The sequence below is a fragment of the Lissotriton helveticus genome, chromosome 7 (assembly GCF_964261635.1).
Source record: "Lissotriton helveticus chromosome 7, aLisHel1.1, whole genome shotgun sequence".
In the NCBI taxonomy this organism is placed as follows: domain Eukaryota; kingdom Metazoa; phylum Chordata; class Amphibia; order Caudata; family Salamandridae; genus Lissotriton; species Lissotriton helveticus.
Window position 1 is genome coordinate 514188822 of NC_136068.1, and position 15805 is coordinate 514204626.

General features: G+C 42.1%; 1 protein-coding gene across 1 annotated transcript in view; it reads left to right on the forward strand.

The window, feature by feature from the left end:
• The window catches only part of LOC144766850 (polyserase-2-like), a 1745029-nt gene that overhangs the window by 1009314 nt on the left and 719910 nt on the right, over positions 1 to 15805 (forward strand). Inside the window, exon 8 of the mRNA XM_078650565.1 lies at positions 9030 to 9255. Within this exon, the coding sequence (XP_078506691.1) occupies positions 9030 to 9255 (226 nt within the window). The remainder of the gene's footprint in view (positions 1 to 9029; positions 9256 to 15805) is intronic.

Genomic DNA, 15805 nt, shown 5'->3' on the forward strand with positions numbered 1-15805 from the left:
TACCATAGAATGCCCTGTTTTTCCAAATTATCTGCAAATGTTGAACGAAGAAATAGAGCAAGAAGCCACAATTGCTGCAGAGATTGCTAGAGACAGTTCTCAAGACAGTCAGAGTTCTGCTTCATTGAGTCAGGATCCACTTGGACGACCAATTATACAAAATGAAGCTGCCACTGCCATGGATGAGGTGGAAAGAGCTATGGAACAAGCGCAAGATGATGTAGTTAACTTAGAAGATTTGGTGAAACAACTAAACCTTGAGCAGAAACAGATATATGACGAAGTCACAGAACAGATTGAACATGGATTCAGTCATGAGAAGAAAGAGTGCTCATGTACATCATTTAAGCCTGTCCAACTGTACGTGAGTGGAGAAGCGGGAACTGGAAAAAGTTTTCTGATTAAAGCAATTGCAACTTATCTGCAGAAAAGGACAGAATCACCGCTGTCTTGTGTTGTTACCGCTCCAACTGGGCTGGCTGCACATAACATTAAAGGGATTACTTTACATCGTTTACTGATGCTGCCAGTGGAGCATGATAACAAATTGGAGTACCACAAGCTATCTGGAGATGCGTGTTCCGAAGTTTCGAGAGTCCTGAAGAAAATGAAACTTCTTATCATTGATGAAGTAAGCATGGTGTCAAATATAATGCTTGCTTTTGTGCATTTGAGAATGCAAGAAATTCTTAGAACAGACTATGATGTCTTATTTGGAGGAAAACACATTATTGTTTTTGGAGATCTACTGCAGTTGACTCCAGTGAAAGGACAACCTGTGTTCAAAATGCTCATGCATGAAGATACCAGGAAGTGCTTAGGAAGTATTGGAAACGTTAATATATGGTTAAACTTCAAATATGCAGAACTGCTTCAAAATATGCGGCAGGCAAAGGATGAAGATTATAAAAATATTTTACGAGATGTAAGAATCGGAAAAGTAAGTCAGCAAGGGAAAGAAGCTTTACATGGACGATTAATTTCAAATTTGTACCCAAATGAAAACATTCTTCCAGAGAATAATTTTTAAGAAAATTAACAAGAAGAAATCTGGCATATGTTTGATGCCAACTCTGAAAGAATGTTCCATGTTCAACAACAAAATGTTACAGTTAGAAAATGAAGAGATAGTGAAACTGGAAGCTACAGATAAAATAGAGCATATGGGAGCAACAATTATTTGTCTGAAAATTTGAAATCAAAATTGGATTCATTAGAGAAGACTATATCTAAAACTGCTGGTTTTGAAAAGACTCTGAATGTGTGTTTAAATTGTCGTATCATTTTGAGAAGGAATTTAAATGTTGAAAGAGGTCTGGTAAATGGAGCAATGGGTCATGTTGTTGGTTTTGTTAATTACAAAAATAGAGATGCAATTGAAATTTAAAAAATTTAATTTGATGGCATTGATGAAATAGAACAAATTTGTCGTTGTTCAGCTAGATTTTTGCTCGTGAAAGACTTATATGTTCGGCGAAAACAGTTTCCTATTTGTTTGGCATATGCGGTGACAATTCATAAGTCTCAAGGTTTAAGTGTAGATAGCGCTTTGGTGAACATTGGAAGTTCTGTGTTTAAAGAGGGTATGGCATATGTGGCATTATCACGAGTCAGAACTTTATCAGGATTGTACTTGATTGAGTGTGATGAAACAAAGATTTGTGCAGATCTACATTGTGTTAAAGAATACAATAGGTTAAGAAGAGAGTATGCTCCACATTTGCCTCAATATCCTCTGATTGAAAAACGTGTGGTAGGCCGAAAAAGAAGAAATTAGAGTAATTGCAGTGACGTAGTAGCAAAAAGACAAAAAGTAGACGAAACTGTAATTGTAAGCAGAAGGAAAAAAGATTCTGTTGAAGATGTTGTTGGATTTCAGTTTGAAAACAGTTCTGGTGTCAACTGCTATGCTAATGTAGTGGTTAATGTTGTGTTTTTTCTTCAAAATATACAAGAACAGATTGTTGAAAATCGGGATCAAAGATTCTGTTGTTTGTTGAATTCCGTGTTTGAGAAATGTACCAGTGATAGAGCAAAAATAGAAAGTGTTTCAGAAATTCGAAATCTTCTAGACATATCTACTGGTCAAAATCAATTTTCACAGAATATTCAGCAGGATTGTCAGGAATTTTTAATGTATATGTTTGATGTATTGGAAGATAAAGGTGTAGATTTTAAAAATCTTTTTAGCCTTTCTTATCAGTGGCAGCATGACTGCGACAACTGTACTTTATCAAGTACTACTAGAATAGACACTGAAAGATTTATATATTTGACTTTACCAGACTGCAAATAAGTGCCTTTTAATAATCTAGTTAAAGCAGCGGATCACAATATGGTGTGTCCCCAATGTAAGTCTACAATGCTGTCCACATTATTTCTACAAAATTATGGTCAGTATGTCATTTTAATGTTCCAACGATGTAGACCTGATGGAACTAAATTGACAACTTCTATTAAAAATTTCGTGGCTTCACAGTTATCGATATCAGGAAGAACCTTTGCAACTGCAGCTATTATTTTTAATGATGGTCCTTCTACAACATCAGGGCATTACACATGCTATTTAAAGAGTTGTAAAGGTTGGACCAATGTAACGACACTCATTTGACTTTCAAACAACGTTTGCCTTTTGGCTTAAAAAATTCATACCTAGTGTTTTTACAACCAAAATTTAGGTAAAGGTAATTGGCCTATGAAGACGGGAGCAGTTAATAAAGGTTATTTTGCTGTATAAAAATATATTCTGAGTAAAAGTGATCCAGGTAATATAAAAAATTGACTTGTCATATAGGTACTGTAAGTGGATCTCATAGTAAGTGATATTACTATTATAGAAAATGATGAACATGAGTGAGTCAGAGATGGTTTTACAAATAGTTAAATATTGTGAAAATGTTGTAGAGCCTTTCTTTCAGAACGTCGGAAAAAAGGTAATTTCAGAGTTTCTTGGAATTAATTTGAAAATATACTCATACATCTGACACTATTTGGCCAAAAGGAAAGGTACAGGAATGAGCAAAGAGTCATGACTGAAAAAAGGAATATATGAAAATAATGAAAATATTTAAGATGTTCTTGGAGCTTTTCTTCTAGAAAGTCGATGAAATGGATTTTTTACTGAACAGCAAAGTATTTTGCAACAAGAAAAGGACCTCTATGATATAATATGTGGCCTCAAGGAAAAGTAAGTCAATCAAACATTAGTGTACATTTGTTATTTGTCAGTATCTAAGTTTTTTTTAAAAACACAATCTTTTAGATTGTGCTTTTTTTCCCCCGCTCTATATGATGAGTAATTTGAACTCACTGTTTTAAGTGAAATTCAATATATTCTGAGAACAGCAAAAATAAACTATGTAACATGTTGTACAAGTTATTCTATACTTTGGATTGTGTAAATTAAATTGTATTCCCATTCTCTGACACTCAATTTCCTTTTTCCATCCTCTTTCAGCTCTTTTTACTCACTTATAATGTCTTTCTCTCACTCTCTGTAACCCCCGTTCTTTTACTCCACTTCTTTGACAAGCTCTCATTCTCATTTCAACTGTCTGCATCCCCTCTCTCCCTTGAATAAGTTTTCAGCTTTCAGTCTCTCTGCTTTACTTCCCTTTTCCGTATTTTCCTCCTTTGCTCTTTTAGTAATTCCTGTTTACTCACTCAGCAGTATTATCGCACTCTATCACTATAAATCACCCACTCTCCCTCGCTTATCTTTGTTTGCTCCTTACTTTTGACCTTTTCTCTCTATTTTTCGTTCACTACTTCTATGTCCTCAGTGCCTCACTCTCCTTGTGTTATGTTCACTTGTGTTTATCTTTTCCTTCTTAGTCATTATCTTTTTACTTACTACTGTTTCCTGATTTAGTTTTGCTAAGTCTCATTGTGTTAGTATCTTTCTTATCTTCAGTTCATTTCTCTGTTCTTCTCTTCCTCTCTGTTAGTGAATCTATATGCCTTACTTTTAGTAATTTGCTCTCATTCTATTTCTTTTTTTCTCTTTTTATCCTTCTACCTTACTTTATTTCCCTTTCTGTGTCCTTCACTCTTACTTTATTTCTAGATACACTGTTATGATTTTTAACCTCTTCATTTGTATATTTTAATTTAAAATACACATTTTACTAATTATAACTTATTTTTTCTTCTCTCTTTCACAGATACAAAGTGCAGTAAAACAAATAAACAAAGTTACATTTATTATATGGTAAGTATGACTAAAAAAATGTACTTTGTCATCACCCTTTGCTTTAAGCTTACTAATATTTTCTCAACCAACCTCACTCCTGTGTCTTTATTCTGCTTACCACACTTATTCTTATTCTCCATGTTTACTCCAATTTCCCTATTTCCCCTCTCATATTCAACTTCTTTCAATCCCTATTCTTTACTTCACTTACCCTCTGTTCCCTTCCTTTGCTTCTTCACTCATTTTGTTTTTCTTAATTATGTATCTTACTCCTACACACACACCTCATCCCCCTCTCAACACATACACACACCTCTAACATACACCCCACACACACACCACACACACACCTCATACACACAAAAAATCCCCCCACACACACTCTTCACATACACACACACATTCCATACACACACATACATCGCACACATATACACCCCACACCCATACACTCCTCACACATACTTCACACACCCTCACCTCCACCCACACCAAAACACCCCACAGAGCCACACCCACAGACACACCTTACACACCCGCACCCCGACCTACACCCACTGACTCCCTATAAGTCAGACACACTGCATTACTTATCTTTCTTTGCTGTTTAACTCAAGCCCATTCAGGTACTGTTTCCTTTACTCTCTTTTTCCTTTCTCTTTCTCACTCCCCATATCTTATCCTAAATCAATTTTTCCCCCTCTTTCACCCCTCTTTACTTATACTACCTGGTCTTTTCTCACTTTCCCTCATCGTTCTTCATTTATCCCGGTTCCGCCACTACCCTTCATTCTCAATTTTTTACTGTCCTTTCTTTTTCTTTCAACACCCACTCACATTCTCCCACTATCTCTACTTTAGTCTTTTTCCTCTCTCTTCCCTTCTTTCGCTCCTTTAGTCATTTTACTTTTCTCACTTACACCCTATTACACCTTCTCTGTTTTTTACTATGTAATAAACAATCCCTCTGTGTTCATCCTGTAGCTCTCTTTCTCTTAACATTACTCTCTTTGTGTTCTTCCCTCATGCTAACTCCTTCATTACATTTTTTTTTCTATTTTTTTGGGGGGCGCGTCCTGGTACGAGTACCCTTAGAAAAAAAAAATGACAGAGATTCATTAAAAATATAGGTTTATTTTTATAAATGAAAGGTAGTTCTAAAAAGAACTGTTTTTTTTCTTCTTTTTGTTGTTTTATATTTTTTTATTTTTTAATGTTTTTTTGAACATTTTGTACTTTTTTTGGCTTTTCAAAACAGTTTTATATTTTTTTGTATTTTTTATGGGGAGAATCAAAAAACGGGGGAATTGTAAATGGCTCAACAGGAGCAAAAAACAAAAAACGGAAAAATTAATGTTTTTTGGGGCATTTGTGATTGTCACCAGCAAGGACGACGAGCTTCATGCTCTTTTCACCATAGGCGATGAGCTTGCCACATGCAATACAGGTGATTCTAAAATCAGCAAATCATTCCTGGATACAAGGCATCACCTCTGATGTTTCTGGTCCCGATTGAGTGGGTTGCTTTCTTTTGGAGCTGGTCTTTGAACACTGGGGGAGGTGACTGGCCAGTTCCCTGATCTCTGCACGAGAATAGTAAGCAGGATGCTTCCGGATCATATACCGAATCACGGTATTATTACCAAATGAATATTTTTTGAGAGTTCTGCACCACAGATTCGACATGTTACCTTGGCCGCATTAACTTTTTTCTTGCCCTCTGGAAGTGAAAAAAACTCCCATACAATGTGTTCTTTTGGCTCAGTGATGTCATGAGTGATGTCACTGATCATGTCATGAGTGATGTAATATGTGACGTCATCAGCAGTGCATTGCACGCGCAAGTTATAGTGAGTCCAACTAACTATAACGTGGGAATTTCAATGGTTTTATGCGAGTAAAATTTCCAGCTAACTATAACTGGTGTAAAACCTATGTTTTTTTCAGTGAATATATATATAGACACACATTAACCTATATGTCACTCCTATGGCAGGCCTCGACAATCCTGGAGGCAGAGTGCTTGGCTTTGTGTGAGAGGGTGCCCTAGCATGAGCTGAGCCCCTCTGCAGCTTCCGGAACCATCTCCTTATAGCTGTTCTATGATATAGCCATACCATATACTCTTAAGTGCATTATAATCCCCACAGGTAATGCTAACTTTGCTTTGGCTTTATCAAAACATGTTGTATAAGGTGTCAAACACTTTGGAAAACTACCCTCCGCCAGTCCTGGCGGCGGGGGTAGCATTACACCCTTCTAGAGGGAGACGACATGTAGTTACTGGTGAACCCGGCTAAAGTTAAACAGAGCCCCAGCATCACAATATGGATTCTGCTGCCACAGACACGAGTCTGCCCTCCTGTTGCTAGACAAAACTCCGGCAGGGGAGGCCTGGACAATAGGTTTCCTGTCCAGGGAGTTGCTAGCACCTCCCCAGACAGGCTTTAGTGTATTGGGGCAGGGTGGGTTGCATTCAGTGAATGCTTTTCAGACACTGCCTGGGGCACACGAGGTGCTCCATGCATTTCCAATTCAAACCGGTTGCTGGGGTGCTCAGCCCTAGCTCGTGCTAAAACTGGACAAAGGGGAAGGGGTGTAACCACCCCCCCCAAGGTCCACCCATAGGAGGGCCCTTAGAGTTAGTCCAACCCCTAAACTTACTATAAGTATAGAACCCCAGTCCCTAGGACTTTAGATTACCCTGGACGAAACCCTGCAACATATATCTTGGACCGTCGACATTCCATATCGACTGGAAGATGGAAGAAATCTCCCTTGTGGTCAAGGAGTGATCACCGTGTTGAAACAGGCACCAGCTGCATCTTTGCCGGTCTGCATTTTTGAGGCTCCCGCCGGATCGCGAAGAATCTGCGACTCAGGACATGGACTTCCAGACATTTCTGACACTGACCTGCGCTCCCAGAAAGCTGAGACCTGTGGCGGACACGAGAGACGTGGGACCCGAACTCCTGGAAATCTTGCATTTTGCAACCCGCACCTACTTCCCGAGGTATCCAGAAGTTGTGCATTGAGGTGCTTGAATCCCCAGCCCCAGGCACCTTTTGCACTAAAGCTCAGAGACCCATACTCCATGAGTGTCCCATGGGCCCGCTTTGTGCATTTCAGCTCGACGCGTCTTCGCGGTTCCTAGTCCATTGGCTAGTGAGCCCCCAAGAAGACCAATCCTTGATTTACTTTGCTTTCCTGGTTGCTCCAGGCTTGCCCCAACTTCTCCCCAAAAGAGAAGTTCCTCAGACCGTGCTGGTCTGCACCTAAGCCAATCTCGACATCTTGCGTGGATTGCGTTTGCCAAGGTTCATTGGGTCCAATCCGGATACCGATACCGCAGTCAACTAGATCCTTTATGGGACAGCTGGAATCCAGCTCCTGGTCATCGTCGACGCCTCCTGGACCTCGTGGCTGAAAAGACAAACTTCACCTTTTCACCTGAAATCACCCGACATTGGCTGGCAGCTTCCCATCGCCATTCTGGTCACTGGCTAGTGACCCAGACTCTGTCCCTTCTGCTTTAAGGTTCTTCACGTCTCCGATCCACCCTTGGATTCACCCGGACACTTTTCCTCTGGTCGCCTGCAGCACTTCTTCGCAGCTCTCAATTGGAATCGACAAGAAAAGACACCTATGCTCCCGGCTTCCCTGGGTGAGGTAACACGAGTACTCCGGTGCTCCCATGGGTATTGACTCTCCACGTGTCCTTGTCTAAAAGGGTTCCATCACAGTTCACCTCCTTGTTCCCTTCATCTTTAAAATTGTAACTTGTTCGTTCTCCATAGAAAATCAATGGTAACCCACAGCAGTGTATAGACACTGCACGCATCTCCCGTGGGCCTCCTACATTGTAACCTTTGGTTGTTCCTAGAAGCACTAGCGATTCCCCAGGCCCTACGCCTGCTTACTATTCCACACGTGGTTCTTATACCACTATTTTAGTATATGGTTTGTGAGGCACCTAGGGCATAACGTATACTGTGCAACTTATCGTATGCTAATTAAGTTCCTTGCATTGTACTTTTAACTCTGACCTCATAAAGAGTGCAGAGGGGTTGAGTTTAGAATAAATACATATATATTTGATATATACCTTCTGTGGTGTGCTTTCATTTGGTACTCAAGAGATTATAAATGGCAAAACAACTTCCTTAACTCGTCTCCAAGTCTTGGCCTGAAGGCTGCTCTCCACAGCTACCTCTAGGAGAGCTTTCTATAAGGTTGACTTTATAACCTACCATCAATAAGGGTCGTTTAGACATGGCGTTGAGTTTTTTATATCGACCGGACAAAGGGATTCCAAGTGTAAGACTAACTCAACATTGGTTGTGTGGGAAACAGGAAGGGTTCAGTGATGCAGAAAACAACCTTACTGTTTGTATAATGATTTGGTACACAATGGCCCCAAAGAAGCTCTTGAAGAGGATTAGGGCAACTCTATGAGGGCCAAAGCTTCAAAATGTACTCTGGCAGAATGGGTTCCTGTAGGCAGCATTTGCAGAGCGGCCATTTGGTCACTCCACCACAGCCTTTGCCAGGTATTATTGTCTGGATTCAGAGGGAAGGAGGGATGGGCATTTTGACATATCTCTACTTCCGGATTTCCTGGTGCACCCATCCATCAAGCCTTCCATCCCCAGGGTAGTATTGCTTGTAAATCTATTCATGAAGGGAGGAATCTGCAGGTAGAAGTATCCATCAGAAGAAAAAGTTACATAACTTTAGTAGCAGCATTTCTGTTGGGCTGCTGTAGTAAGATCCACTTTTATATGCTGTTACACTAAATTTCACATTCTGATGGCCCACTCATTATTATTATTTACAGGGTGATATCGGGAGGCCGCTTGTCTGCCAGGAGAATGGGGTCTGGTTCCTAACAGGAGTCGCCACCTTCAGTTCAGGACCTGATAAGCCAGCGGCTTTCACTGAGGTTTCAGCCTATGCTGACTGGATTCAAGAAAAGGTTTCCGGGATATACTTTGCCAACCAGACAATCCAAGTTTCAGATGACGTGGATAGTGAGGATTGTGCAAATGTTATTGAGCCAGCAGGTAAGAGTATGCATATATGTCCACATCCAGTTCACTTATGTTTAGGAGGGTTAATGTATTTTCATGAAGAATGACAATGTTATTTACAAAAAAAGTGTATGTTTCGACAATGTTTCTGTTGTATCGGCTTTATTGCATTGACATTCAGTAATAAGAAGATGGATGGAATGGCCTGAACAAATAGATGTTTAGTTACAAATAGGAGCGGGACAAGTTATAGTGTCAGTAGAATACAATTGGAAAGAGTCACCCATTGAACCCGAGCAATAGAGAGAAAGACACAAAAGTAATAAAGATGGAGAAAGAAAAAATCAGACAAATAGTGACAAAAAAGAAAGAAAGTATTAATGAGAACCCGAATGAGTGAGGAAAAGTTGCAGGAACTGTCTGGTAGTGGATTAAAGAGGCATGATGTGGAATCGAGACTACAAGGCCTTGGTATTTGGCACCCCTACATTCGATTGTGCCAGCAATGGGCTTCCGAGCAAAACTTTGGGCACCGTCAATAGCTAGAAACGAATGGGCTCATTAAAATAAACATCCACCATTGTGGAAATATCTTGTCCAGCATAGAAAGTCGCTACCATAATAAGACCATATAGCCAAGGCATCGCCAGCATGTGCCAATGACTTGAACTCCCCTTGATGTAGTGGTATCAGCGATATGTTTTCAGTCCTTCTTAGCATTAACACAATCTGTGCTAAATAGACTGCCTAAAGGAATGAGGGAAATGAGCAGACTTGCCACATGCCTCCTGTGATATTAAACGGGGCAGAAGAATGGCGTTTATGTACGAACAGACCAGTGATGCCTGATACAGTAATGCTTCCATCCAATAAACAGGTTGGGAAGTCCAACTTGACACATCACCAGCCAGAAAAATGGTCATTCTAAGGGGTCAAAGACATTTTTAGCATCAAATGCCACAACGGTCATTGATTGCAGTTCCAACTCAGACCTATCTATCAGTAAAGCAGTATAACTGGTATGGCCTGTGGTTTCTGTGCTGGAAATGAACCCAGATTGTTACCACAACCACCAGCGCTCCCCGCGGCTGACCCCGCCCACAGGGATTCCGCGCCAGTTGGCGCTTTCAAAAGAGGACAGAACTGCTGAGGAGCGGGTGGTGTTTGCTGTTTTCTCACTCGTAAACTGACGGAGCAGCCTTTCCCTACCTGGGAGCCTTCCTGCCACCGGAGACTCTGTGCAGGCGTTTTTGCGGCGTGTGAGGGCTGCGGGGACACGAGCAGAACAACCAGTGTGCTGTACAGGTCTCCCCCGCCGCTGCTGCACCCTACCATCCGTGCGCGGCCGCCGAGGGGGGAGACCACAACCACCAGCGCTCCCCGCGGCTGACCCCGCCCACAGGGATTCCGCGCCAGTTGGCGCTTTCAAAAGAGGACAGAACTCCCGCGTCGCGGGACGCGGCGCGGGTGCAGCCGGGCGAAGCCCGGGCAAAGGGCGGGCCCTCTACGGCCCTCATCGGCCAGAAGAGGCTGGGCTGGGCCAGAGGTTCTGGTCCCTGACTCCCGTAAGTTGTGTTTAATTTCTCTATTGATCCTGCCTCTACTTTTTTACGTATGATGGCAACAGCTGCTACCAGCCCTGCCACTGCGGGAGCAGATAAAAATGTGGGCTTGTTAAATCGAACCCTGGACGATTACTTTCTGAAACCAGCTCCCGAGGGTAACAAGGAGCTGCAGCTAGCAGAGAGGAGGGCAGATCGCCGCCGCTCAATAGAACGTATAAAAAACAGAACATTCTCTGAACCTATAATGTCTGTTACTCTGGACGACGATCTGATCACTACACCAGCAGACAATACGTCACCAACTGCCAGCGTACCCTTGCTCCTTCAAGAATGTTTAGCCCCAGCTGTGTCACCTACCCAAATCCAACAAGACTCATTAACTGTGTCGAATGCCCCTAATAACACTTCCAAGATTTTGATCTCACCTACAATTAGATCCGGCAAAGTTGTAAGAGGAAAAAGTTTGAGGTCACCGCCACTTAAAATGAACGGGCCCCCACCTCCCAAAAGGAGAAGGAAAACAACAACTGTAAATAAGTCCAAATTAAGCCACACTGAGTTTGGCAAAAAGGCGAACATTGCCGCTATAACGTCATCGGGAGGTCCCGCCATTAAACAAGTAACAGCAGCTGTTTCTCCTACCCTAAAAACCTCATCTCAAGCAACTACAGAGCTAGTTATTGCCCATACTCAAATGGAAGAAGACTTACAACCGGCTTCCTCTAAGTCTCTTTTGGACAATATTGAGCTGATTGTACGTACTTACATGCTTGCATTGGCAGAAAGATTTAAAGGGTTGGAGTTAAGGATGGGTAAAATAGAGGGGGACCTGACCAAGCTCGGGAATTTTGTTCGGTCAGAAGGGCCTTCAAAAGTGCAACAACAAAAAGTTATCACAAAAACGCACCCTCTCTCAAAAAATGTTGTTGTCCCTACACCCCCTGCACCCTCTATGGGTAATAGTCAGGCAGCAGTAGCAATTCCAGCTGCCCCTAATCGATCGCATGCGGTTGTGATAATACCTGACGGCAACAGTTCAAATAAATCTCTGTCAACAGAATTAATAGCAGTTCAGGGAAGACCAACTACTACAACCTCAGACAGTAATGCTGCCACTACAGCTAACACCTTGACCAGGGAATCTAGTACCCTTCCGGATAGACACCCTAGACCCGACGGGAATGTGATTACCCGGGGGAGAGGGGGTCAGACTAGGATACCGCCTATGGAACTTCCACCAGAAGCATTACCGTATGTGGTTGTACTCACCGGGGTCCCAGAACTGACTAATGGAAAAAGTGAGGGATATTTTCAACTAAAAAATAAAATAACGCACTGGCTCTCTCTGTATAGACCTAAACCCAACCAGGTAAATGGCGAAATAGTTCATGTCCGGCGCATGACCTGGTTGGGGGGCAGAGCGAAGGATATAGGGGGTGACGTTGTGGTTATAAATTTTAGGGACAGAAAAGCAGTACAACATATACTGAATTGGCCTTTTGCCAATGAAAATAGCTGCATTGTACCACGTCCTTTGACGTACTTTTACCCTAGATCCGCTGTATTTCCCCCACAATACTCAACCAATAGCACCTATTTTACCCCCCAGTCCCTAATCATGGAGTCTGCACTGAATCCTGCATATATGCCTTATTTAGCTCCGACACCTGCAATGCAGGGGTGGAATACTATACCACTAACCCACAAAATAGAAGCAAAGGGTAATATGACACATCTGATGCCATTTACTCCCCTAGAGCTTTATAATAGGTTTGAGGCCTTTAGCGGCCTGGAGGAATGTGACTGATGTTTAAGGTGTGTAGAGGGTGTGGGGGAGGGTGAAAATGTTTCCTGTATTACAAGGTCACAGGAAGAGAAGGGTATTTGCTGCTATGAAACAGAAACACACATTGCTGTAACATATGTTGATATGAATAGTAGTTCACCCGCTGTTTTACCCACAGTGTCTTCCAGGATTAACGAGGTGTCTTTACCGCCTTTATCTGCTATAATGTCAGATAATAGTGTCTTTGAAAGTGATGTTGATAAGGGTGTACGTATGATAGGTTGCCATGAAGACCATCCCAGTATGTCACTGGTAACTTCGGACCTTCCACCCATAGTCGACAATTCTTCTGCCTCGTATGGGGTTCATGTTCCTATCCGGGTGCTATTAGAACCAGTTGCAGCAAGTATTGCGGATACGGGGATCACACATATTGAGATACCAACTGCAACACCCGCACCAATTTTCAGTGAAACCCTTATATGTCCAGCATTAGACGATTGTGTGAGCCTAATCTCGTGGAACATAGCTGGTTTGGCCGACAAGATATGTGACCCAGCCTGGTTATCATTTATTAAAAAATTTACCATTGTGTGCCTTCAAGAGACGTGGTTGGAGGACAAAAACGTCCACATAGAAGGGTTTTTAAGCTTTATCATTCCAGCGGTTGCCTCGATTAGGGGCAGAGCAAAGGGGGGCCTGGCCACCTTTATAAACCTGGGCTTGCTCTGCAAAATCAGCATCTGTCATAATGATAACTTGAACATTCAGATGCTTGACTTAAAAAATGGCAAGAATGTTTTGACTTTGGTCAACTTTTATAATGCTAATAGCAGTAATGGTGGTTGTAACATTATATCCCTAACAGAATTATTGAGAAATAATGCACACACTGTATCCCGGAACCTGATGATAGTAGGTGACTTTAATGTTCACCCATGTGGTAATCCAGGCTCTACCCCAATGGGCTCCCTGGGATGTAACAGTGCTGAAGGTTTTCACTTTTCTCATACCAGGGGTGGTAAGAACCTAAATGACTTAGTGAATGACAAAAACTTAACAGTAGCTATGTCCATGGTTCCTGATACAAAAATCTTTGACACTCCAACCTTCAAAGGACACGGTCAGGGATCCTTTATAGATCATATATTTCTATCCTCAGATCTTGTACATTGGGTTTTGCAATTTACTATTCTCCTTAGTGTGTACAGTGATCATAACCCCCTAGTTATTAGCTTGGGTGGGTTTTTACTCACCAAACGACCGTCTCGCAATGACCGAGGCACGCTGAGTTGTATAAATGGCAGACGCCGTATCAAATGGATAATGATAAACCAAGACAATTTATATTTTAAAATAAATAGTGCATGTGAGGAGGAGCTGTCAGCATGCTCATCTTTTGATTCATCCTCCATGAATATTTTGACTGGGTTTGCGGGGCTGGTTTCTAAAATTGGCTCCATGTTAACAGCACCAACAAAGGGGCAAAGTAGAAAACATATTAAATGGTTTGACCACAACTGCTCAAAGGCAAGCAGAGACCTGAAGAACGCCCTAAAAATTAAACCTAGAGACCCTGACCTGATAAAAAGCCTTCGCGAGTCTTATAGGAAAGCATTAGCCGTTAGAAAAAAGGAAATCAAGGCTAACACGATAGAATCCCTCCTTGATCCTATAGTGCTGGGGAACAGTAGCAAGTTCTGGCAAATTATCAACAAACCATTGTTTGATAACCCAAATGACACAGTCCTAGGTACAAGCATTTCAGAAGGGGAGTGGGTGACTCACTTTAGTACAATCTTTAAGAGCAATGAGCATGGGGTAGAAAATGCCCTTTTAATACCATCTGCAAACCCATTATGCTTTACAGTTAATGAGGTTGTAAGGGGGATTCAGGGTCTAACTAGCAACAAGGCCCCGGGCCCGGACGGTCTACCACCGGACCTGTTTAAGTCTAGTATCCCCTTTTGGGCTCCCGTTCTCACGGCGGTAATAAATGCAGCAGTTATAACGGGGTGCCCAAATACGTGGGGTCTATCGACCATAGTCCCCGTTTTTAAAAAGGGCGACCGCAGCAGTCCATTATGCTACAGGCCGATTTCTTTAATAAATTCAGTAGTTAAAGTGGTAGGGGGGGTAATTCTTAACAGGCTATCCACATGGGCTAAAGACAATAATATTCTATCACCTATACAATATGGGTTCAGACCCGGTCATTCGACTATCACACAATGCCTGAACCTATATTTGATTTTAAGTAAATATACCCTGGCTAGACAAGGAACTGTCTACATGGCATTTATGGACCTGTCGTCCGCTTTCGATTGCGTGGACAGAAGCTTATTATGGGCTACCTTGTTGAGAATGGGTGTAGAGAGGAATCTTGTCAACTTCCTAGCCGACTTGCATTCGGATACAAAAGCTAACGTCTGTTACACCCAAGACCTTAAAGTAACGGACAAATTTAGAATAAATCGGGGAGTTCGACAAGGCTGCATTTTGGCCCCATTTCTCTTTAACCTGTACATAAACGAACTGGAGGAATTTCTTTTAAATACTGAAGCAGACTACCCCCTTGTTGAGCGCAAAGGGGTGCCAGTGCTACTCTACGCAGACGATGCGGTTCTTATATCTAGGACAGCAATCGGTCTTCAAAAACTACTAAATTCCTTCTTTAAGTTTATGGAGTCACGTGGCCTTAGCATAAACAACTCCAAGTCCTATGTCATGAAAACAGGAAAGGGTACCCGGAAAACTGACTCCTTTAGCATAAACGGGGAGAAAATCCCTTCAACTAACTCTTTCTCATACCTTGGGGTCCTCTTAGACTACAAATTAACGTGGGGCCCCGCAGTGTCCAAAAAGAAGGGCGAAACAACAAGGGTAAATGCGGCCATTCTTGGCTTTGGAAAAAAAATTGGCAACTGCCCTACGGCCGCACTGCTCAAATTATACCAGGCAAAAAGTGTCGCTGTCGCCTGCTATGGTAGCGAGCTCTGGGGCTATCGTAAGATAAAAGACCTAGAGGTTGCAGAAAATAACGTCCTGAAAAAGATACTGAGGCTGCCAAGGGGTACTGGGAATTACTCTGTACATGAGGAGTTGTGGGTCCCTTATCTAAGTGACAGAACAGCAGTGAACCCGGTCTTGTGTTGGCTGAATTGTTGGCTTAATACCGACATTCCACTCACACATGCCATATTGAAAGAGGCCTTATCGTTAGACGGTAGGT